At 39.9% G+C, this 23528-nt stretch overlaps 1 protein-coding gene across 1 annotated transcript; it reads left to right on the forward strand.

Annotated features, from left to right (window-relative positions):
* The first annotated feature begins 3288 nt into the window (after positions 1 to 3288).
* trib1 (tribbles pseudokinase 1) lies at positions 3289 to 16380 on the forward strand. Its single transcript, XM_062989798.1, has 3 exons — positions 3289 to 3582; positions 7105 to 7397; positions 13378 to 16380. Exons 1-3 carry the CDS (start codon positions 3289 to 3291, stop codon positions 13838 to 13840), a joined length of 1050 nt encoding a protein of 349 aa, XP_062845868.1. The 3' UTR covers positions 13841 to 16380.
* Positions 16381 to 23528: the final 7148 nt, after the last annotated feature.

Consider the following 23528-nt stretch of genomic DNA (forward strand, 5'->3'; position numbering starts at 1 on the left):
TGTACAATGCACAGCATTCCCCAGAGTCTAGGTCTGAAAGCAGCAATCTTTTCTTCCCAACCAAACAGATGATTGTTCTGTTAATCATTTCTATATTAGGTGTAAACAGAGACAATGGGTTTTAGCAAGATGTGTTTTTAAATTTTGCTGCTGACCTTTTCCAAAGACAGGCATCTTTTATTATTTTAGTGCCCTAACATATGACATGAAACATTCAGTAATAAATGAATAAAATTTTATTTGACTTTCTCATCTGAGTTCTTTTATACATTTATTTGAGGTTTTATATAAATCATGACAGTATGTGCACTGCATGGTGAAAATACACATACATTAACTTAGATTATTAAACTTGCGGTGGAAAAAGTTCTGCAGTGTCATTTAAGTTTATGGCATGCCCTCTCAATTGATCATTAATGCTAATAATTGACTAGAGGCTCATTTCTCTGTGTCTATATAAATAGAGCTTGTTTGGCTGTACCCATTAGAGTGATCCCCAAATATTACAGGGGGAAAGGTAAGGAAACCTCAGAAAGCAAATCATAAATTTTCTGTTATTTAGAAATTAGGAATTTCACTTGGTCATTTCTAGTCCCACGATTGTCCACAAATAGTAAAAAAAAAATGTATATGAAACAGTGGTATCTTTGCAAAGGTCAAAAAGAAACCTTATGCAGAGAGAAAATGTGTCTGGATGGTCAGATGTAATGCAAAAAACTTCAACCCTATTAAGAATATGTGAACTGTACTAAAACATCAGCTACCCAGAAGAGGTTAAACAACCCAGTGTGGTCAAGGACCCTACTAGATTTACCCCAGAAGCATGTTGACGTGTTATTAAAAGATACTATTATAGTATGTTCTATTCAATTCTTTTATAATAACTATAATATTAATTACCAAATAATCATTGTGTAGTGTGTATATTTTTGACCAGCAGAGTCATACTTAAAAAAAAAAAAACAATGAACTAAGAAATTGATAGCCTGTTGTCTATAGGGATACTACTTGCAATTTTATTCATGGTTTTCTGAAAGATGCAAAAATCTACTCCAATGACAGTGTTATAGTGTGAGGATCAGTATTAAACTAAGCCTATATGTATTAATCTAAATATTCTGTTGGGATGACTGGGATTACCTGACGAGAAACAAGGGTCTAGTGTTTTAGCACATTTAGAGTGACTTTAAACTTATGATGATGTTCACAGCATTTATCTTTCTCTTTCACTAGTGAAACTACAAAACACTTGTGACAGCCCTGCACAATTAAACAGTGTACATCTATAACCAGCTGTTGTGTATTTTTTCTTCTTTCTTTGAAGCAGTTGGATCTCCTGAGTTGAACCATCTTACGAATCATAACCTCGAGTTTCTCTAAACCCTTTTATTTTCCTCTTTTGGCAAGAGATTAGTCAAAACATTCTCCTAAATAGCGCTGTTGCAATTTTTAAAAAATCAGTAAAAGATGCATGGCAAGTTTCATTGGAAACCGCTATCCAAACATCCCAGTAAACCAAGCCTATGCGCCTGTGCTGATGAATAAAGGGAAAAGAAGCGTGTCGAAATAAAGCAGGTTAATCATTTCCTCATTGCCACATGTTTCCACAAGGAAATCAAAAACTGCATTTATGCAAATTTTTAGTTCCCTACTTGCACAACAGCAGCAATTCGGTGGTTAAACTATGTAAATATGTTATCCCTTCTTGGAAAATGGGGTGTTCCATAAAGTTGAAGCTTTAAAACAGGCATGTCTGGTAGCTGCATAATGCATCAAACATTCAGGGGCTCCCAAATGCTAATCATTTAAATAACCAAGACCAGCTAGAATTTTTATTGGATGTTGTCTGAGTCATGATGGCACACTATATACCATATGGCCAGTATGTCGACATCTGACCATAAGCTTGTTGAACATTCCATTCCAAAACAATCACCGCCGCCCTACCCCCAACCAATTATGTATGTGTTGGCGCTGGCTGGTCAATAGCACATCTGAGATTCAAGCTCGAGATCTCAGTAATGGTGGGATAATGCATTAGACTGTTGCACCATTCCAGTGCTCTTGCCCTTTCTTGTTTTTATATTAAAAATAAGAGTATTTATATTTCAAAAGAAAAAAATCTAAATTATGTACATGTTTATATTTCTTCTATTTATAAGAATAAAAGCCAAAGTGACTGGACCAATGAGATCATTGCAGCAAGTCTGTACATAGCTCTGTCACAATTCCCACTAATTTACGAATTAGGAGTGGAGTGCATGGTCTGGGTAATGTATGTACATATGTTCTTACTTTCTTGATACAGGCATTATTATGTCATTGGTCCAGCTTTGTCTGGCTTTAATCACATCAGTGGTTATGAATGGTTTCACCCATTTTTGGCACTACACATCCCTTTATAGCAGATATTAAGACAGCCATAGGTGGCAGTTCACCTTAAAAACTGTGGGGTAAAACTCAGAGCCAGAATAATAGAATCATAATAGAAATGGCCAGGGACAAAAATATAGAGAAGGTGAGCCAAGGGGCCCAAAGCAAGAAATTTCCTGGGGGTCCAAAATCCATAACGTTAATATAGTGGAAGCAGGGCTATAGTGCGTGCGTGTGTGTGTGTGTGTGTGTGTGTGTGTGTGTGTGTGTGTGTGTGTGTGTGTGTGTGTGTGTGTGTGAATGAGTGGAGCGGGCGGAGTTCCCGGCTCGGTGCGACGTTGCTTCAAAGCGCAGCTCCAACTGCGTTCCCTGCTAGTCGTTCCTTTTAACCAGGAATTTACTGAGCCACCGGTTCTACTGCTTCTCCACCAGTCTGGCTATTTTAAGCCAGGCTAGACTCACCGAATTACCGCTCTGTCTGCTTCTCTCCACCAGTCTGTGTCCTTTTAACCCGGACTTCACCCACCAACCCAGCGGTTCTTCCAGCAGTCTGTCCTTGTAGCCCAGGCTTCACTCAGCGCTTATCCACCAGTTTGTGTCCTGTCAACCAAGACTTCATCCACCGAGCTACCACTTCAAAAACACTTTGTCCTTTCAGTCTGGGCTTCACCTACCGACTTGCAGCTTCTCCACCAGCCTGACAGTCCAGCTGGAGCGCGTTTTCATGCTGGAAATAACTAACCTGACTGAGCCATAGATATGATGGACATTTGAGCTGGTGCAAACACATCGTAGGTTTTGAAAAGCACGTGTGAGCTTGGGAATAAACCGAATGCACTCTTATAATTCATTTCATGAAAATTCAAAGTGATTCATTTGTAATTTTTGCAGTTCTTTGCGCTTTTGTCTCTCGCAATGCTGGTGCACCGGAGCGGTCCTGTGGCTTGCCCTCGCACACCGAGGCGCGGCCACAAGCGCTTGGACAGCGAAGAGCCAGCGGCTAAAAGCCCGAGGATCAGCGAATCTGCTCCGGATGCGCCGCTTCTTTTGTCCGCCTCTCCGGTTTCTCCGCGCAGCGGGAGTTTAGGGTCTGGAAGCGCTTCCCTGGGTCCGTCCCGCATCGGCCAGTTTTTGCTGCTTCCATCGATGGACCCGGCTGTTGCGCATGGAGCCTGGGACACCGAAACCGGCGAGGAGCTTGTGTGCAAGGTAGGACATCTCAGCTCCATCAGTGCGGGTGTTGGTGCTTTATTTTCTCTTGTCTTTTAATAACTTATACAGAGATCTTCTGTGCGTTCTGGGCACCGGGGTTACCGGTGCATTCATCTATTACTGGGCGACACTCACTTACACCTAGGGACGGTTTAGATGAAGTCCTTTTTGCATGTTTCAGAGATTAGGGTAAACAAATGAAAGGAACAGGGAGACCTTGTAAAACCCATCACAAATAAAGACCTGAAGCAAGGATCAAACCCAGGTTCCCAGGACCCATGTTGGAATGCAGCACTCACTATGCTACTGTAAGAAAACAAATATTTTTAGGAACTTTGCATTACATATATACCATTTAGCCGATGCTTTTATCCAAAGCAACATTTGTTTGCAATGCAAGCTGTGGAAGAGGTGGAACTTGAACCAGCTTTCTGATCACTAGACCAGTACGTTAACCACTAATCTACTGCTGCCCACAAGAAACACCAATGTTAATCCTACACCAAGCTAAGAAATAAATAGATTTAGAAACATAATCCCTGGAGATGATTCCAGACAGGTGGATACATGATAAGAATATGAGATCCTATAATGCTGAAGGGAAAAATACTGGGCACAAATTACCTTTTCTCAAGAGACTAACATTCAGTATTAATGGGTGCAGTCCAACTAGTCATATTTAAATGATTTATCTGGATATGCATCAGCCACAGAGGCCACGGTGAGAAATGTTTGAGATAAATAGATACATTAACGCTGCACATTTTGAACAAATTACTCTATTTAAATTATTTATTTTGATGCAGTGAGTCATCAAAACAAGCACAGAGTCTGGAGCGTCTGAGATTGCTCACAGCAAAACAGTGAAATATACAGTGTATCACAAAAGTGAGTACACCCCTCACATTTCTGCAAATATTTCATTATATCTTTTCATGGGACAACACTATAGACATGAAACTTGGATATAATTTAGAGTAGTCAGTGTACAGCTTGTATAGCAGTGTAGATTTACTGTCTTCTGAAAATAACTCAACACACAGCCATTAATGTCTAAATAGCTGGCAACATAAGTGAGTACACCCCACAGTGAACATGTCCAAATTGTGCCCAAATGTGTCGTTGTCCCTCCCTGGTGTCATGTGTCAAGGTCCCAGGTGTAAATGGGGAGCAGGGCTGTTAAATTTGGTGTTTTGGGTACAATTCTCTCATACTGGCCACTGGATATTCAACATGGCACCTCATGGCAAAGAACTCTCTGAGGATGTGAGAAATAGAATTGTTGCTCTCCACAAAGATGGCCTAGGCTATAAGAAGATTGCTAACACCCTGAAACTGAGCTACAGCATGGTGGCCAAGGTCATACAGTGGTTTTCCAGGACAGGTTCCACTCGGAACAGGCTTCGCCAGGGTCGACCAAAGAAGTTGAGTCCACGTGTTCGGCGTCATATTCAGAGGTTGGCTTTAAAAAATAGACACATGAGTGCTGCCAGCATTGCTGCAGAGGTTGAAGACGTGGGAGGTCAGCCTGTCAGTGCTCAGACCATACGCCGCACACTGCATCAACTCGGTCTGCATGGTCGTCATCCCAGAAGGAAGCTGACGCACAAGAAAGCCCGCAAACAGTTTGCTGAAGACAAGCAGTCCAAGAACATGGATTACTGGAATGCCCTGTGGTCTGACGAGACCAAGATAAACTTGTTTGGCTCAGATGGTGTCCAGCATGTGTGGCGGCGCCCTGATGAGAAGTACCAAGACAACTGTATCTTGCCTACAGTCAAGCATGGTGGTGGTAGCATCATGGTCTTGGGCTGCATGAGTGTTGCTGGCACTGGGGAGCTGCAGTTCATTGAGGGAAACATGAATTCCAACATGTACTGTGACATTCTGAAACAGAGCATGATCCCCTCCCTTCGAAAACTGGGCCTCATGGCAGTTTTCCAACAGGATAACGACCCCAAACACAACCTCCAAGATGACAACTGCCTTGCTGAGGAAGCTGAAGGTAAAGGTGATGGACTAAACCCAATTGAGCACCTGTGGCGCATCCTCAAGTGGAAGGTGGAGGAGTTCAAGGTGTCTAACATCCACCAGCTCCGTGATGTCATCATGGAGGAGTGGAAGAGGATTCCAGTAGCAACCTGTGCAGCTCTGGTGAATTCCATGCCCAGGAGGGTTAAGGCAGTGCTGGATAATAATGGTGGTCACACAAAATATTAACACTTTGGGCACAATTTGGACATGTTCACTGTGGGGTGTACTCACTTATGTTGCCAGCTATTTAGACATTAATGGCTGTGTGTTGAGTTCTTTTCAGAAGACAGTAAATCTACACTGCTATACAAGTTGTACACTGACTACTCTAAGTTATATCCAAGTTTTATTTCTATAGTGTTGTCCCATGAAAAGATATAATGAAATATTTGCAGAAATGTGAGGGGTGTACTCACTTTTGTGATACACTGTATAGTGATCCATTAGAGCTTTCATTTGCATACTTCAGCCCCTGGAGATATTCATTTGGGATGACGGCTTGCTTGTTGTAGTTTGGATAAACACAATAAATCTAAATAATGAAAATGCACAGGTTACATCAGGTCAGTCAGTGTCAGTGGATTGCAGTAAAGGGTCAGATGGTCAAAGCATGAACAGCTCTGTGATTATGCAATGAAAGGGCTTCCCTGAATTCCTTTTCCAGGGTCTGATTACAAGGGTTAGTTTACATTTCTACAAGCCCCTGTTTTTGTAATGCACTGTACACTAGAAAAAATGTTTTTGCTGATGTACATTATGGAAATTGGTGGATGAATCGTTTGACATAACAGAAACATAATGGTTGCATTGACTTCACACAAACACATTTATTTAATTAAATCTATCAGTAAAGTAATTTTTTCATGAAGACAATTTAACATGATTTATTTTTTTTAGTTATTTTAATTTTCTTATTTTTTTGCATGCTTACTGTGGTCATATATGGTATGGTGCTAATACAACACATGGCAGAAGGAATTTGCATAGGCCTGCAGAGTTAAAGAATGCAGTTCTATAAAGTGACAAATCATAACTGGAGCTGGAAATCTAAATATGCATCAGCATTTGTCTGGCACAAGAAAGGCAAGGCTTATAACCAGCAGAGTGTTATTTCCAAAAGTGGACAGTCTTACTTGTGTTCCACTGTTTTATATACTTTTTACTGGGTTCAGTCGAACTATTCCTGTTTATATGGGCACAGAGAAGTCACTAATCATAAGAACTAACAGGGATTTGAAAAGCAATGCCACAAAGTTATATGCCGTGAAGAACCTTTACACTTCCAAATAAATATGTTTCAATTGCTGGATGCATATAATTGACCGAGCATTTTGCAATCAATCACAGTAATGGAACCATTGCAGAAATCTATACAATCTCAAGACTGCCATGCCATACACGCTCTTTATAAGTGTATGCAAGCTTCACTTGTATAGTCAAGATTATAGCTAGACCAAATACACTAAGTTTACTCTATCCTTGCAGGTGTTTGACATGGGCCAGTACCAGGAGAAGATCCGGGCCTACAGCATGCTACCAGGACACAGGAACATTGCACAAATTAAGGACATCATCCTTGGAGAACGCAAGGCCTACGTGTTCCAAGAGAAGGACTATGGTGACATGCACACGTTCGTCAAGAGTTGCAAGCATCTGCCTGAGGAGCAATCCTCCAAGCTGTTCTATCAGATAGCCTCGGCTGTGGCACATTGCCACCAGAACGGCGTAGTCCTAGGAGACCTGAAGCTCCGCAAGTTTGTGTTTGCGGATGAGAAAAGGTGAGTAGGAATGTGAAATTAAATTTGAGTTTTGTGCATGTGTGTTAGCGAAAGGTGAAGAGGCAGGTGGGAACCATTATTTGGACAAGTGTCAGTTCTGCTTTCATTCACTTCTCACTTCCTTTTGCCTGCCTGACACACCACAGGTGCTTCTGTAGAACCTCTTGACAGATTGCAGCCTTCACCCAGTGCTTACTCATGTTCCTGCAAAAAAGGGAGCAAATAGTAAATTAAAACTCTAAATTAGTCATCATTTATACATCTGAAGGCCAGTTTACACCTGTTTCACTGGCTGGAAGGATTCATTTTAATGATTTTTCAAGCATCTGCATTGATACATTAATTCGTTATTTTATTCGAAACACCACAAAAGCTGAAAAAAATCATGATACAAAGCATGCAAGGAAACCCTGTGCTCAGGAACAAAGGCTGCTTGGAAAAGCAATTACATAAAAGAATGGAGAGCTTGACTGTTGGTGCTCCATCATTCAATTTAATTTCTATCATCATTTTTCCAGCAGTCAAATACACAAATCCTAATATAGTGCAGTCTAATGTGCAGCAGAGTATAAGTACTCATATATCTATTGCACCCGTGGTCGCTCCAGTAAAGCGGTATCCTGTGGCAGAAATAATTTATTAGCTTGTGCATTTGTCATGTATAAATGTGACTGAATCAGAAAAGGCAAGACAGTGCAGAGTTACCCAGTCACCCAGAGTTACCCTGTCATCCCCATTCACCCAGAGTAAACCCATCTCCTAGTTACCTAAAGCATAGCATTAGGGATGATTCATAAGACATAGCATTGCATTCAGGGGAGGGTGGGAACCTGCCACTCAGGAACTACAACATCTCTTTTCTTTTAGCTGCAGGCACAATAACAGCAGCCAGTTTTGGTATTGCAACACCTCTCATGCCAGCTTCAACTCAGACCAATTGATGTCATGACTTGGGCATGCTGACATTTTGTAAGAGAATAAAAACAAAGCCGGAGCATTTGGCTTCCTTTTGTGGATTAAAATAGAAAGGCGTTGCAAAAACAAGTGCAAAGATTATCCGGTTTTCACTGCCTTGAAAAAAATACTATAAAACATTTCTACACTTTAAAGCTAAACATTTGTCGACAACATAATTTACTACAGAGTATTTAGTCTAATCTATTGCCAATGTGTACACAATCATTTAAAAGGGTCCATTCTGTTCCAGCATAACTGTGCTTCCATACACAAAGCCAGGTCTATAAAGACATGACCTGCACAGAGCCCTGAGATGAATTGGAACATCAGTCGTGAGCTAGACATTCATTTAACATCACTGTCTGACCTGAATGGTCTTTTAAATGGGGCTGAATGGGGACACTCAAAAATCTTCCAGAAAAGTCTGGTGTCCACAAATCTCTGGCCATATGGGGTATCTTAATATCTTGAATTGATCATTTCAAAGTATTTTTACCAGTTGCTCCATAAAATAGTTATACATTTTGACTAACTGCTTTAAACCTGGTCAGGATCACAATTTAGGTTGCAGTCAATGTAACTAAAGGTGATGTTTATGAATCAACCATGTCCACGGTGTTACAGGTCTTGTGGGTAAAGTTACCTCAACTAGACAGCTGGCAATGCTGTTGAAATGGCAAGAAGGTGTACCCCCATCCCCGACCAGGCTGGTAGAACTGCTGAGAGTCAAACCAGGCTCTTTAATACATTAGATCACTGCGCCACACAATAAACCTCTTTTAAAAAAAAGCTTTTTAAATTGTATATCCAGTGGCAGTTGAGCAAGGTATATCATACAAATAACACTGTTCCTGCTGTAAAATATGGTGGCGGTAAAATTATGTTATGAAGATGCTTTTCAGCTGACCTCACTGATTAGTGGTTCTGTCAGGATTGATGGTAAAATAAGTGAAGCCCCAAACAATTCATTTAGTTCTAATACTAGAGAAGCAAATTGCATAGTTACAAAGAATGTATGTGGCAAAAAGTTTTGGGGGAGAATACTTTTTTAGGGCACAGCCTGTCCTACTTTTTTTGCCTTGATCAGACACAGAGGTTCTCCTTTGCGTGCCGTCTGCTTTTATCTGATACACATACCTGAAATATCTCAGCAAGATGAAGTAATGATAAGTAATGAGAAGCCGGCAAGAAATGATGACAAACTGAGCGTACATAGAGATGTACATACAATGTCTTGCAGTATCCCCCCTTTTATTGCATAAATATCCCTCCTTCGTTCCCCAAAGAATTTCCACAAGCCGAAATGGCTCCCATTTTAAATAAATTGGGCCTATTGGAGATTTTTACGTTGTTGGTGTCTTACACTTCAACCCAACAATGTCTGCATCTTTGTTTCTTTAGACATTTAATGTTTGTTCTAACCAACGTTAGACACAATTAAAGTTCTCTCAACACCTGGGTGTAAATATTTTTGCCTATTCCAATTGGCAAAATTGCTCAAGGTCTGTCAAATTAGATAGAGACTATTATTTGCTTGGCCATTCTTAAACAATAAAGTAGTTGTCGTTGGCTGTAATGTAGGCAGTGGTGGCTCAGCACCACCAATACCCCCACCACCACCACTACCTACTGCCACTGTTGAGCCCCTGAGCAAGGTATTAAGCTCTTAATTGCTTAAAATTTCAGTGTGTATGTGGAAATTTACAACCTTTCAGTCAAAGGAGCATTTATAAGTTGAGGCACTGATGACCTGTCACATTATCAAAGTTTGAACTGATCGTTTTGATAGGTGTTCAGAGGGATTAAGGTCAGGGCACGGTGTAGGCTGTTGAAGTTTCTTTAAACTAAACTCCTCAAGCCATGTCTTTATGGATCTTGCTTTGTGCATGGGGCACAGCCATGCTGAAAAGAAAAAAGCCTTCTTCAAAGTCTTGCCTCCAAGTTGAAACCCTAAAATGATATTTTATTAAACTAATTATCCAATTAAAAAATGATGAGGTGTCCACATACTTTCAGCTATATAATGTATATACTGTACATGTTGAGACGTGGCACAGTGAAGGCTGGGCTGTTCATGTCTTACTGATATGACAGCAAATATTTTCAGGTAATTAAAAATGTGCAAAACAGAAACTCCAGCTGCAAACAGAGAAACAGATCAGTGTTAGTTTAGTAGTCTGTCAACCTTACACACACACACACACACACACACACCTACACAGAGCTATGACTCACTTTCTCCACCTCTCCGGCGCTTTGCCGCTGTGTCATCTGCAAACACTTCAGCCTCTGCCAGTCTCTGATAAAACATAACTCACCCAACACCAGCTCAGCTTTCACCAGCAGTAAAGACTGAATACACACATACACACTATCCATCCATTGCTACTGCAAACAGAATCGAGCACACGCCATTAAGCAAAAGTTTGGACAGCTTGCTGAAAAAGTTTGTTGAGGCCACACTCTCTCAGGTCAGGTGAGATACTCTGATCTGAACTGATCGTGTCTGATCTGATCATTTTGAAGCACTGTCACAATTTAGATCTATGAGGTGGTCTTGCTGTGATGCACTCAAACTTGAGAAGACTCATTAATCCACATTTGCAAAGATTTTTAATCCATCTTATATAAACGTCCGATCCTAAACGGTAGCGCACCAATGATAATGATAATTTTTTTAATAATGTTATTGTATATACTGTACAGTGGCAATTGTTGCGATGATGGCCAAGGTGACCCGTTCAATGGGTAAATTAAAGCTTAAATAATTAACATTAACTTAAGTCATCTGTCAGTTTGCCCTCACAAATAACTTTGAACATGGAGAGAGAGCAGCTTTACCATTAATCATAAAATGAAGTAAAGCCTTCACACTAACAATTTAATTCAGTCATCATCAGCATTTTATTTTAGGTGCAGCAGATCCAATTAGGGTTGCCAACTTTCAGAACTGGAAATAAGGAACACCCTGGGCTGACGGGTTGGCGGAAGGCATAGGGTGGGGGGTGGTATGGCGGGTGTTTACCTGGGTGGCGGGAGCGAGGGGGGGGGGGGGTGTAGGCGGTTAGGGTTGCACCTATAAAAAATATTACGGGTCTTACACCGTCATGGGAACATTATCAAAATGTTTTATTTAGGCTGTTTAACATTTATTATTTTCATTCTTAATAATAATAAATCAGAACCATATTTTAGGCAAAACAACATAAAGAACATCATGTAACATTTTTTCTCAATAGTGCAAACGACATTTTTACATAATCAGTCTTCACACAGACATGCAGCCCCGGTTCTGGACTGCGTTGCTTAGGGGGGCAGTGAGAAAAGTGCCGGCCCTGCTTATGTTACTTTACTTTCGCCCTACACACGGCGTTACTAAGACTAAAAGTGAACACTACTTAAAATAATAACCAAACCCCTTTTAATTCCCACGGTAGCAGCAGTTTCCTTCTGTTTCATACATATCACCTTTAGTTTCCAAATAAGGAACGATTACGTGTGACGCAGGCACGTAAGTGCGTGCCCCCCCCGGAAGTCATTCAAAATGCATTACAGTGCCTGCAATATGAAAAAAAGAGCTTTAACATGAGAGTCTATGAGAGCAATCTGGGGCGATTTTCAGTTAGAGTGGAGTCGCCCCAAAAGAGGCGGTACTGTACGGAACACAACTCGACGCTGATTGGACTACGATATTCCGAGGCAAGACAGACTCCAGAACAGTCACAGATAGTTTAACACTGGTTGAATGTGATAGAAAAATTTCTTTCCTTTCGTCCTTTGGTGGTGTGTCGCCCGATCGCCCAAAGGAACGAGCCGCCCCTGATACTGTATGACTTTTTATATTAGGTATGGACAATCTCCCTCCCTTAGACACAGCTAATAGTGTCTGTTGGATACAAGGTCAGGTCAATAGCTCAGCTGAGATTTATACTCAAAAGCTTGAGATCTCAGCTGCTGTGCCACCTTCATTAACATCACTCTTTACGCTGAAAGATTTTCATTATTTTTTCATTAACCACTTTATTTGGTCAGGGTTGTGGCAGGCAAACTGGGAAAACTGAGAAACACAAGGTGCAAGACAAAAATACTTTGGACAAAGTGCCAATTCTGGACTTCGGACATAGCCAGTCATGTCTATGTGAACGTCCAGCCAGCCGTGGTGGGATACAGTAATTGACCGCTGTGCCACCCGAGCGGCTAGGCTGAAATATCCACCTGAAGGCTCCTGAAAGCTAAAATAGGACCTTTTCGCTGGGATAAGCAGTTTGATCCAAACACAATTCATACAATTATCTATCCAAAAGAGTTAAGATTTAAAATCATGTCTGATTAGAGTGTGAGTGCACCCAACAGAATGTATGTGTATTTAGAGGTGCTGCGGAAGCACTTTTGTGTGTTAAAAAAGGACATTATTACAGTTGACAGCACTTCTTTAGTTCTCCTGAAAGAACTGAATGTTCTAGGCCAGTCAGTGCCATCGCATTTACATAATTTATGGACTCAGCTGGAGATTTCAGTTCAATATGCAAATCTGAGAATGTTCAGGTTAAAGTGATTCAATTAGAATTTCAACTAAAGGTGTTTTTTTATTTTCCCTCTTTTTGCATTGCCTCATTTTGGATATATTAAATTCCACTGTACATTCTGGTGACCTCTGCCAGTTGTATGAAACCATCACTGGCTGGGCAGCAGGCATTGGTAAAGCTGTCAGCTGCATCTTTACCCGGACCAGCAGAGGATTTGTACAGACAGACTCAGCACGTACAGAGGATCATCAGAGGATTATGCTTCGCTTTATATTCCTCTGCCAATTGTAATGGGGCCTTTCCCAGACAGACAGTAGCTGTCACTGTTAGATTGTAAAGAGGTTATTCCCCATCTGATGTTCCAACCCTCAGACACAGCCATATGTGTCTGTTGAGTGCCGGCCAGTGGTACCTCTTGAGACATAAACTTGGGTTTTTCACTGCTTTCCACAACTTAAAATGTGTACTAAATTAATGTTAACTATTGTTTACTCTAGGACCCATTTGAAGCTGGAGGGCCTGGAGGACTGTCGAATCCTGACTGGTGATGACGATTCTGTATCGGACACTCTGGGCTGCCCGGCCTACGTCAGCCCGGAAATCCTGAGCGGTGTAGGCAGTTACTCAGGGAAACGAGCAGACACCTGGAGCTTAGGTGTCATGCTTTACACAATGCTGGCAGGACATTACCCATTCCTCGACTCAGACCCGGCTACACTCTTCTCCAAGATCCGACGTGGTGCCTACTGCCTGCCGGAGGGTCTCTCTGCACGGGCGCGCTGTCTTGTTCGAAGCCTTTTGCGCAGGGAGCCCGGCGAAAGGCTGAGCGCCACTGATATTCTCCTTCACCCGTGGTTCCGCAGCGACAGCAAACATGAACTTGAAAAACAGGAAGTGGGCTTGACAGAACAGATGGTACCTCAGGTCCAGGTGGAGTCGGATGATCAGCTGTTCTGCTGACAAAAGAGATCAGACTGGGACCAAATAATACATGCAGGACTGTTTTGTACTAGAGCAGAAATTCATCATCATTAATTAACATTAATGAAATCACACCAGCTGAACTTTGGAGTACAATTTTTTTTGAAGGGTTCTTTGGAGTATTTGTGGCTATCGGAGCAGCTCTTCTGTTCAAGAAGCTGTACCAGTTGTGATTTAAACTTAAATTTAAATCAGTTTGAGTGGTTCTGTAAAAAAATAACATTTCCAGAGAAGATTTTCCGATGAAGAAACTACAACCTTTTTTTTATTCTTAGGTACGAATGCACTTGTGCATGCAATCAAAGTTCCACATCAGCTGTGGTGATTGATTAAGTATATTGATGCACGTTGGACAGTTAAACTGAAGTGATTTTGGTGCTAATTACCTTGTTTATCATGCTGTATGAAGTTAACCCTGACACAGAAACCACTTAACCTCAGCCGAGTCCTGAGGGCTCCAGATATATTAACAAAAGGACTATCAGCCTGGATCTGAGCTCTACTCATGTTCACCATGCCAGAGGTCTTCACTGACTGATTCACTAACTACCACCAAAAAGGCAGGTCGTGCTGTAAAGAACAGGCTGGTGTGCGTAAATATTTACAGATGTGTGACAAATTAAAGGAAAAAAACAATAAATTGTTGCACCTTGGAGCTTTACTACAGGGATGGAACACAGTTATTCCAGGAATATTGTCCTTCTTAGTAGATGTTTAGATGATAGTGAAAGTGCTGTATAACACTTCTGTCCAAAATCAGTGCAATTTGAGACTCAGGTACAGTTTGTTCAGTCTGCAGCTGAACTGTTGCTTTAGTTATGCTGACCCCACTATTTATTGTATCACACTAGCTAAAAGCATAGCATTTATTTCTGTTGACCACAACCAATATACCACATGAACTCAGGACACACACAGAGGCCAGTTAAGAGCAATTATGACCCCAGCTACCATCCAAAAATAACTCGTCTTAACCCTGCTGTGCTTCTGGGGCCGAATGAAATTGTTTCAGGGGTAGTGTGGCTGGTAGATACATTAAATAATGTATAATTCCGGCTTAGGGTTTGTCATCACCAATCACTGCAATAATAAGAGACATAAATGTAACACTTTTGTACACAGTTGTGTTAACAAAACAACATGTTTTATTTGAGGAAGCTTTTTAGCACTCACAGTTGCTATACATTCTTAAAATAAAAGAAGTAAAAATAAAACAATAACAATAAAGCAACGCCATAGGTTTAGAATGAAACCTGTTAAAGTTGTAGCCAGACAATCTGATTACCACCAGTTTAGCCCCCACCACACACATCATAAAAGTAGCCAGTGAGCAGATGAGATTGCTTATTAAGATTTTTAAAGCTGCTATATGTAACTTTTGGGGTTTGAGGGTTTGGAGACCTCTCTGGCAAAACACTGTACTGCAAGCATCTAATTATAGGACGTAAAGGCAAGTAAGTGTCAATTTGATCCTTTACTCAATTGTTTAGATCCTTCACAAAATTTTATGGTGACTCAGCAGTATAATTATACAAAAGTGTGATGTATCTGTTTCCTTTATGGACTTTGTAATACCACCATAACTTAACAAAGTTACATATTGCAGTTTTAAAGATGAGCTGGTCAATATTTGATTGGTCTTTGGCTTGAATATTTGATTGGCTGCTAAAACACAAATAAACAGAATTATAAAAACAATGCAATTAAAGCAGTTTGATTATAGGACTGACAAAACAGAATCCCGACTGGCTTGTTTACTTTTCTTCTGCTAGCTACGCTTAAAACATGCCTCTAGGATCCTATTAAATTGTTAATATAATTTTTACTTCTCACAAATAAAAACATGGCAGACTTCCTTGCTAAATAGCCTGCTTTCAATGATGCTTTGGTTAGTTGTAAGGGAAAGAGCCAAAAATCAGCCAAAAACCAGCCATAGAGCCAAAAATCTATTCCATGCACCTTTAAACAGCTTTGTATGTGTGTGAAGGTCAGTAGAGAATGTACCCTGCTGTTAGTTAGTCAGTGCAATGTTACTTGAATCAGAATATTTTGTAACTTAAAAAAGACCAGTCACAGTTACAAAAGTGGATCAGAAGCTACAAGTAAAAGATTGCGATTATTCTGTCTGACATCATGTGTTTGTTTAGACCTGCTGTACTGTAAATGGTGAATAAGAACTAGCTGAAAGGGTAGAACTATTTAGAAGAGGCTCTAAACCTCCCCCTCTGTTGCAGGAAGTTGTACTGTATGTTACCTTTGGCTGCAGGAAGTTGTACTGTATGTTACCTCTGAGGCCAGGATCATAATAACTTGAGGTTGCAAAACACCTGTCCATGCACTGAAAGTGTGACACGGGTGTACAAAGTTCATGTTGCACTGTGAATTATGTTTTTTTGTGACAACCTCAAGGTTAGACCAAGACGCTGTAACAGAAAATATGACCTGTAAAATCAAAATAATGTAAATATGTATATTGTGTGTGCACAGATTAAATAAATATCATCCTTTGATTATTTAAATGTGTGCTGTCTATCAAATACACTATTCATTAATTTAAATGGAATAATATAGTGTCTTAAAGTATTTCTGACCAACATATTAATGAACATCACAACATGGTATTTAAATTTCAATACCACATTAAAGAAAAAGTAATTTGTGTGATTTTTAGCAGAGTGTTTTGGTTTACTGTCATAGTAAAATACCTTCCTAGTTGAAATGGTTTAACCTAAGCAGTGTTTCTGTAGTTTCATATTTTTGTTAATTTCCTTATGATGATCTGGCATAAATTTAGAGCCCCTGAGATGGTCTGAGAATATTTTTCTCCAGATCTTGTCAGTGCCTCCTGCTGTTCAAATGTATGACTTGCATTTGACTTCATTGTTATGTATCCACTATAGTGATAGACCTCACAAAGAGATGTGTGATTTATGCTTGTGAAGTAGTTGAAAAGAGCTGATCCACAAAATACACTGTTGACGCCTGACCATGAGCTTGATGGCCATCCTATTTTGAAACTATGGGTTTTAATATGGACGTTGTTGGGAGGGTTATTACAACATTTTGGAGGGTGTTTGTTGGGCTACACAACTTGTCGAACCTTGTCCTTATTGACCTCTCCTTGTGCTCAGGACACAATGCTGGAACAGAACCCTCTTTCTCAAACTACCGCCTTAAATTTGGAAGCCGATAGTTTAATATAAATTAGTTCATACACCTCTTAGCAATAGGTGTGGCTAGAGCAAATGAAGTCAAAATTCAGAACAGGTGTCCACATAACATGGAAAAAAGCATACCTTACTGTTTAAATGTGCAATCTAAGAAAATAATTTCCTGTGCACTTCAAAATGATCATTTTCCTCACTTGCCTGCAGGCTTGTCTCTAGTGCCAATATGAAATTTTAGACATGAAAGGCAGATGAAAGCCACTTCCTGTAATAAATCCCGTGTGTCTAAAATAAAGAGCTTGGCATGTTTGATAATCCAACAGTTCATACAACTCTGCAGAACATGCATGTCATAGCAGTTTTAGAAAAAAGCCACGTAATGTTTTTGTCCATGTGATGAGAGCCGATTCCGGAGCAGTGACAATTTCCCACACTACTGTCTCTGCATCCACCGCTGCTCACGCCAGCCTCTCGACCAGACACCAAATGGCAACTCCCCGTCTGCCCTTTTGTCCAACAGACACTATGAATTGTGTCTGTTGAGTCTCCAGTTAAACCTGTGGAAACAACAAGACTTTAGATCAAGACTCATTTAGTCAGAGTACCCAAGTGCCCTCTTTGCACTCTATAATGGGTGCATTCAAGCTAGCCTTATTTATCTGAGCACAGAATATGGAGCACAGATACAGTCAATCATAATAACTACACATTATGAGGCCATGGACACAATGAAATTACATTAGAGGACCGACTATAAAATCTAAGCTGCTATGTGTATATTTTTGGTCCAGAGAGTCAAATTCGTGAATTTTTACACAGAAAAATTATGTTTTTCAATCATTCAGTCACAAAGAACAGTAGCAGAAGTGAGAAGATGTACGTGTTTCCTTCAAGTGTATGTTATCTTTAATCTTTTGACTTGAACTGTATATTGAGGTATCTGTAGTAATCTGTTGCGTAAACTTCTGATTAGGCTGATTAGCTATCAACATTGTGGCATAGCATCTCGTTTGCTGGGAGGCTGCCAAGCAACGTCTCACGCCACAGATGCGACTGTCTGACATGCCTGGACAGGCCGTGTGTGACGCTTTCACTCTATATGTGTGGTGTGAAGAAGTCTCGGGGCCATAAATGATGGCGAATATATCAGAATGTAATGGCAGGTGTTGTTAGAAGCTAAAGCCAGACTTGCTACATGTATTAAGTATTATCAGGGATTAAGTTCCTTTAAGTTATATTAGCTTTTAGGACCAGAACTGAAAGGACTTGATGCTACCAAATTATTCTACAGTTTAACCATGATTTTAAACCATGCTGCAAGCAATGTTTAACACGTTATTGCTAAATGGGCTTTGCATCCTGATAGCTCAGACAAAAATTTTTTTTTTAGAAATACATAATGCATTGTTCAAATAATAATGTAGAAACCCTTACAACTATTTACTAAAATAAATAAATAAAATAATACTTTGAAATATTAATATTGCATTTGTAAGGTCATCATACTGTACACTTCTTTACCAGCACAATGTGTTGATTGTCAACATATGTGCAAAAAATGTGTGCAGTGTTAGCAAAGTAGTTAACCTATTTAACAAATAAACATGTTCATCCTTAATCAAATGTATTATTAAAACACTTATAATGATGTGTTACTGACAATCAATCAATGTGGGACAGATTGTATTTTTACATAGGTTATGTACAGAGTGCGAATTGTACAGTGACAATTGGGGGAGACTACGGTTTCAGACACTCCCTATGGTGGACTGTACAATTTCTCATCTTGTCTGCCTACCTTCACTCCCATTATTGGTTGCGTCTTCTAGTGGTGTGCGATACTGCAAAATTTGGTACCAAGTAAATACAGGACCAGTATCGCCGATACCAATATCTATACTTTTTACTTATAAGAGCAGCTTGTTTATGTTCATGCAGGGGAGAGCAGTGTGTCATGATTTATGAGTAAATGCAGTGGTTATTATTGTAATACATACAGTTTTGTAAGTAGCTGCGCTCAGTAGGGTTGTAGATAAATTCAGATGTTTAAAGCGGTCAGATTTCTTGTTTCTGGTGCTTTACTTCCTCACAACGTTAAAATCATGGTGTATCACCACCAATCATCTAACTCATACCACGTAGTTGTGTTTGCTGGGTGAATAAATATGTACATTTTTAATAGTGACTGAATACGTGTCCTTGTTCATTTAAAAACGCAGGTAATAAGAGCCTCACTACGCATGCTCCGATTCATTTGCGTAGGGTGCGCAAAGTGCGTAAGGTGCGTCCGTACTTTACGTACGTATAGTTTACACTATTATTTCCATAAAATTGCCCCTATTTCTGTATGTGCAAAGTAAAGTATTCAGAAACTAACAATCTTCCAATCCTACCAATGTACTGATATCTGTTAGGATTTTAACAACGTGACGGTACCACAACAAAACACATCAGAGCAGGAGGGGGGAGAGAGGTGAGCATGTAAGATGTGAGAGGAGCTGCTACTGTCTGTACAGACTTGGTTTCTACTTTCTTATAAAACGAGAGAAACGTGCTGAATGTTGCGGAGAAAAAGTAAAACTAAAGTATCGATCCCATCACACTAGTATTGATTCGACTCCAATACCAACGTTGGTATCAATAATATCGATATTTGGATCGATCCGCCCACCATTAGCGTCTTCGTTAAAGCTGCAGTTGCACAGACCACAGAAAGCTCTGTATGTTCATGTAAGTTTGTTTGTTTGTTTATTAGGATTTTAACGTCATGTTTTACACTTTGGTTACATTCATGACAGGAAACGGTAGTTTATCTTCACACAAGTTTCATCAGTTCACACAAGGTTATATCGAACACAGTCATGGACAATTTAGTATCTCCAGTTTACCTCATTTGCATGTTTTTGGACTGTGGGAGGAAACCGGAGCACCCGGAGTAAACCCACGCAGACACGGAGAGAACATGCAAACTCCACACAGAAAGGACCTGGACCGCCCCACCTAGGGATCGAACCCAGGACCTTCTTGCTGTGAGGCGACAGTGCTACCCACTTAGCTACTGTGCCGCCTGTTCATGTAAGTAGTAGCTAGCTAGTTTGTTTATATAGTATATTGCTTTCTGAGTTTCTGAGTTAGATTGTGTTAACTGCATATTGATGTATGAAAACATCTTTTTTGTTAACTAACGACCCTCCCGAATTGTTGTTTTCACCTCTTTTGGGGGGGTCAGACTCTTCAATCCCCTCATAATTCGAACCATGGTTACTTAGGTTGTATTGATATGAGAGTAAGAATGAGGTGGGTAAACTGAACAAATCACCAAGCTAATAAAGTAACGAAATGTTTAAACTGGTATTACTAATTTGAAAAAATCCATAAACCATCTTTACAATTTGTAAAATCTCATGTGCCTTATTTGCATCTCTATGGACTTCACATTAGATCCCAACACCAAGCATCAGAACAGCAAAGTTAAATGTTTACCTGTGGTTACAGGTAAATATTTAATTAAAAAGAGTTTGTCGCGACCATGTGGACACTTGTGGTATTACACTCACTGCTTTGTTCAATGTTGTCTTACTGATTTCACATGGGAAATTATGGACTTTATTTAGTCAATGATGTTCAAAATAATGACCGATGTAGATTAAAATAATGACATTTTTACGACTCGTGTAAAAATGTTCCACTTGAACAAAGTTTTTGTCAAGACGAGCAGGTAATGAAAATTGACTCTGAGGAAGCCTAGTATTCTCAAGCAATAGTGTATGTGAATTAAAGTAGGCCCTATTTTAGTGGTATTCCAAACATGGGGTGTCTATCTTTAATAAGCGTAATAATACGTTTGCTTTATGTTAAAAACTATGGGTAGCACTGTCGCCTCACAGCAAGAAGGTCCTGGGTTTAAACCCCAGGTGGGGTGGTCCAGGTCCTTTCTGTGAGGAGTTTGCATGTTCTCATAGGGTGCTCCAGTTTCCTCCCACAGTCCAAAGACATGCAAGAGAGGTGAATTGGAGACACTAAATTGTCCATGACTGTGTTTGATATAACCTTGTGAACTGATGAATCTTGTGTAATGAATAACTACTGTTCCTGTCATGAATGTTACCAAAGTGTAAAACATGATGTTAAAATCCTAATAAACAAACATACGTTAAATACTAAAATACACTATATGGGCAAAAGTATGCAACCCCCCACCCCCTTCCTTTAAATTTTACATCCTGCTGTATTAGCCACACTATATCAATTGTACAGTATTAAAAATTACATGCATTTAATTTTATGCCAATGATTTCAGAAAGACCCTTTTCTGTTCCAGCTTTACTGTGCCAATTATTACAGAGTGAGGTGTGGACACACGCCAGTGCCTTCCACAGAGCGCGGACTCAACCCCTATTAAATACCTTAGGGATGAATTGGAACCTTGATTGTGAGCCAAGTCTTCTTATCCAACAACTTACAAATGCTTTTTTAACTAGATAGGCACAAACTGCCACAAATACACCTCAAAATCTAAAGTTAGTGGCTAAAGTGTCCAAATAATCCAGTGATAAACAAGATTTTAGGTGGTTATTATTAGCACATAATTATAAGACAGGTGTGCTAGTGGCTGTCAAAAAAGCAGCCAAAAGTTTGTGAATAATCCATAATAAGATACCTTGATGAAGGTAATGACTGCACACAGCTCTAATTTCGTTCGGGATCAATAAAGTATCTAATCAATCAATCAAATCAAATCAAATCAAATCAAATCAAATCAATCGATCGATCGATCGATCGATCTATCTATCTATCTATCTATCTATCTATCTATCTATCTATCTATCTATCTATCTATCTATCTATCTATCTATCTATCTATCTATCTATCTATAGCTAGCTAGCTAGCTAGCTAATAGGCCAAAGCTAGCCAGCATGTTACAGCTAATTAGCCAAGCTTGCACTGGTCACAAGTACATAGCTCAGAAGTTTCTGTTGACCTTGTCATTCTCTATTCGGTTATTAATCCATTTATTTTCAGTAACTGCTGCATCCTAATCAGGATCCCAATTAGTCCAGCACTGGGTAAAAGGCAGGAATACAAATATTCAGAGGAATGTGAATTATATATAATGTTCTAGTTTCATTCAGTTCTATACACATCACCATAATACATTTTAAGATGAGGGGGTTTGAATCTTTTCGAATGCAATTATATATACTGTACATTGTACATACATACAGTCCTTCCATTACCAGTATTAAATTATTTGCTGTTTGCGCCACAGTTGTACTTCAGATAGTCCTGCCATAGCTTTTATGTCCTCTGTCATCAAAGAGTCTTGGGCACTTAACACCCTGTTCACGATGTTCCTCCTTTGAACACTGTCAATATTTTTTTCAGCTTAGCCTGTTTATTAAATTTGTAGCTCTTTTCGTGACCATGACAATATCACTTACATTATTGGTGCTTCTGGCCTTGCATATTTGGAGCTTAAACTGTATAGTGGGTTACTAAAATGTCACAATATTATTAAAAGATTAACATTCCCATGAGTTTAACTATCACATTCTTATTGTTCATTAACAAAGCACAACAAGACTAAGCTAAGCTATGAACTGGGTACATACTGTATGTGCATTAAAAACCTGCATCAAAATTTACTGCACAAAAACTACACTAGGTGGCAAAGGTATGTGGACATCCCACCTATTTATTAAATCTATATTTAATTATATTACATATACTTTTTATGCTTTGAACAGTTTTACCTGTTCCAGCATGAGTGTACCCTGTGGAGGTCCTTACAGATATGGTTTGATGAGTTAGGTGTGGAGGAACTTCAGTTTCCTGCACAGAACCCTGACCTTAATCCCAGTCAACACCGCTAGGATGAATTGGAACATCAGTTGCAATCCAGATCTTTACCTAGATCTTTGATCTAGCACCTGACCTCACAAACGCCCAAAATCTTGAGGAAGGAGTGTAAGGAAACAAATAAAATGATCATGAAGTGTTGTGAATATAATATTGTTCATGTAATTAATAATTCATATCCTTATGAATAAGAAAAATCCAGCCGTTATCAATTGATTCTAAAAAAAAAAAATCACATGTTCCACCATTATTTGGACTCCTAAAAATTGTAAGAAACAAAATGTATTACAAGCAGTAGTACATAATATACTATATGGTCAAAAGTAAAAATGATAAATTACAAAGGTATAAATTGTTGTAGGGCAGCACGGTGGCTCGGTGGGTAGCACTGTCGCCTCACAGCAAGAAGGTCCTGGGATCGATCCCCAGGCGGGGCGGTCCGGGTCCTTTCTGTGCGGAGTTTGCATGTTCTCTGCGTGGGTTTCCTCCGGGAGCTCCGGTTTCCTCCCACAGTCCAAAAACATGCAGTCAAGTTAATTGGAGACACTGAATTGCCCTATAGGTGAATGGGTGTGTGTGTATGTGTGTCTGCCCTGCAATGGACTGGCAACCCGTCCAGGGTGTTACTGTGTGCCTTGCG

This window comes from Trichomycterus rosablanca, chromosome 2 (genome assembly GCF_030014385.1).
Source record: "Trichomycterus rosablanca isolate fTriRos1 chromosome 2, fTriRos1.hap1, whole genome shotgun sequence".
Taxonomy (NCBI): Eukaryota; Metazoa; Chordata; class Actinopteri; order Siluriformes; family Trichomycteridae; genus Trichomycterus; species Trichomycterus rosablanca.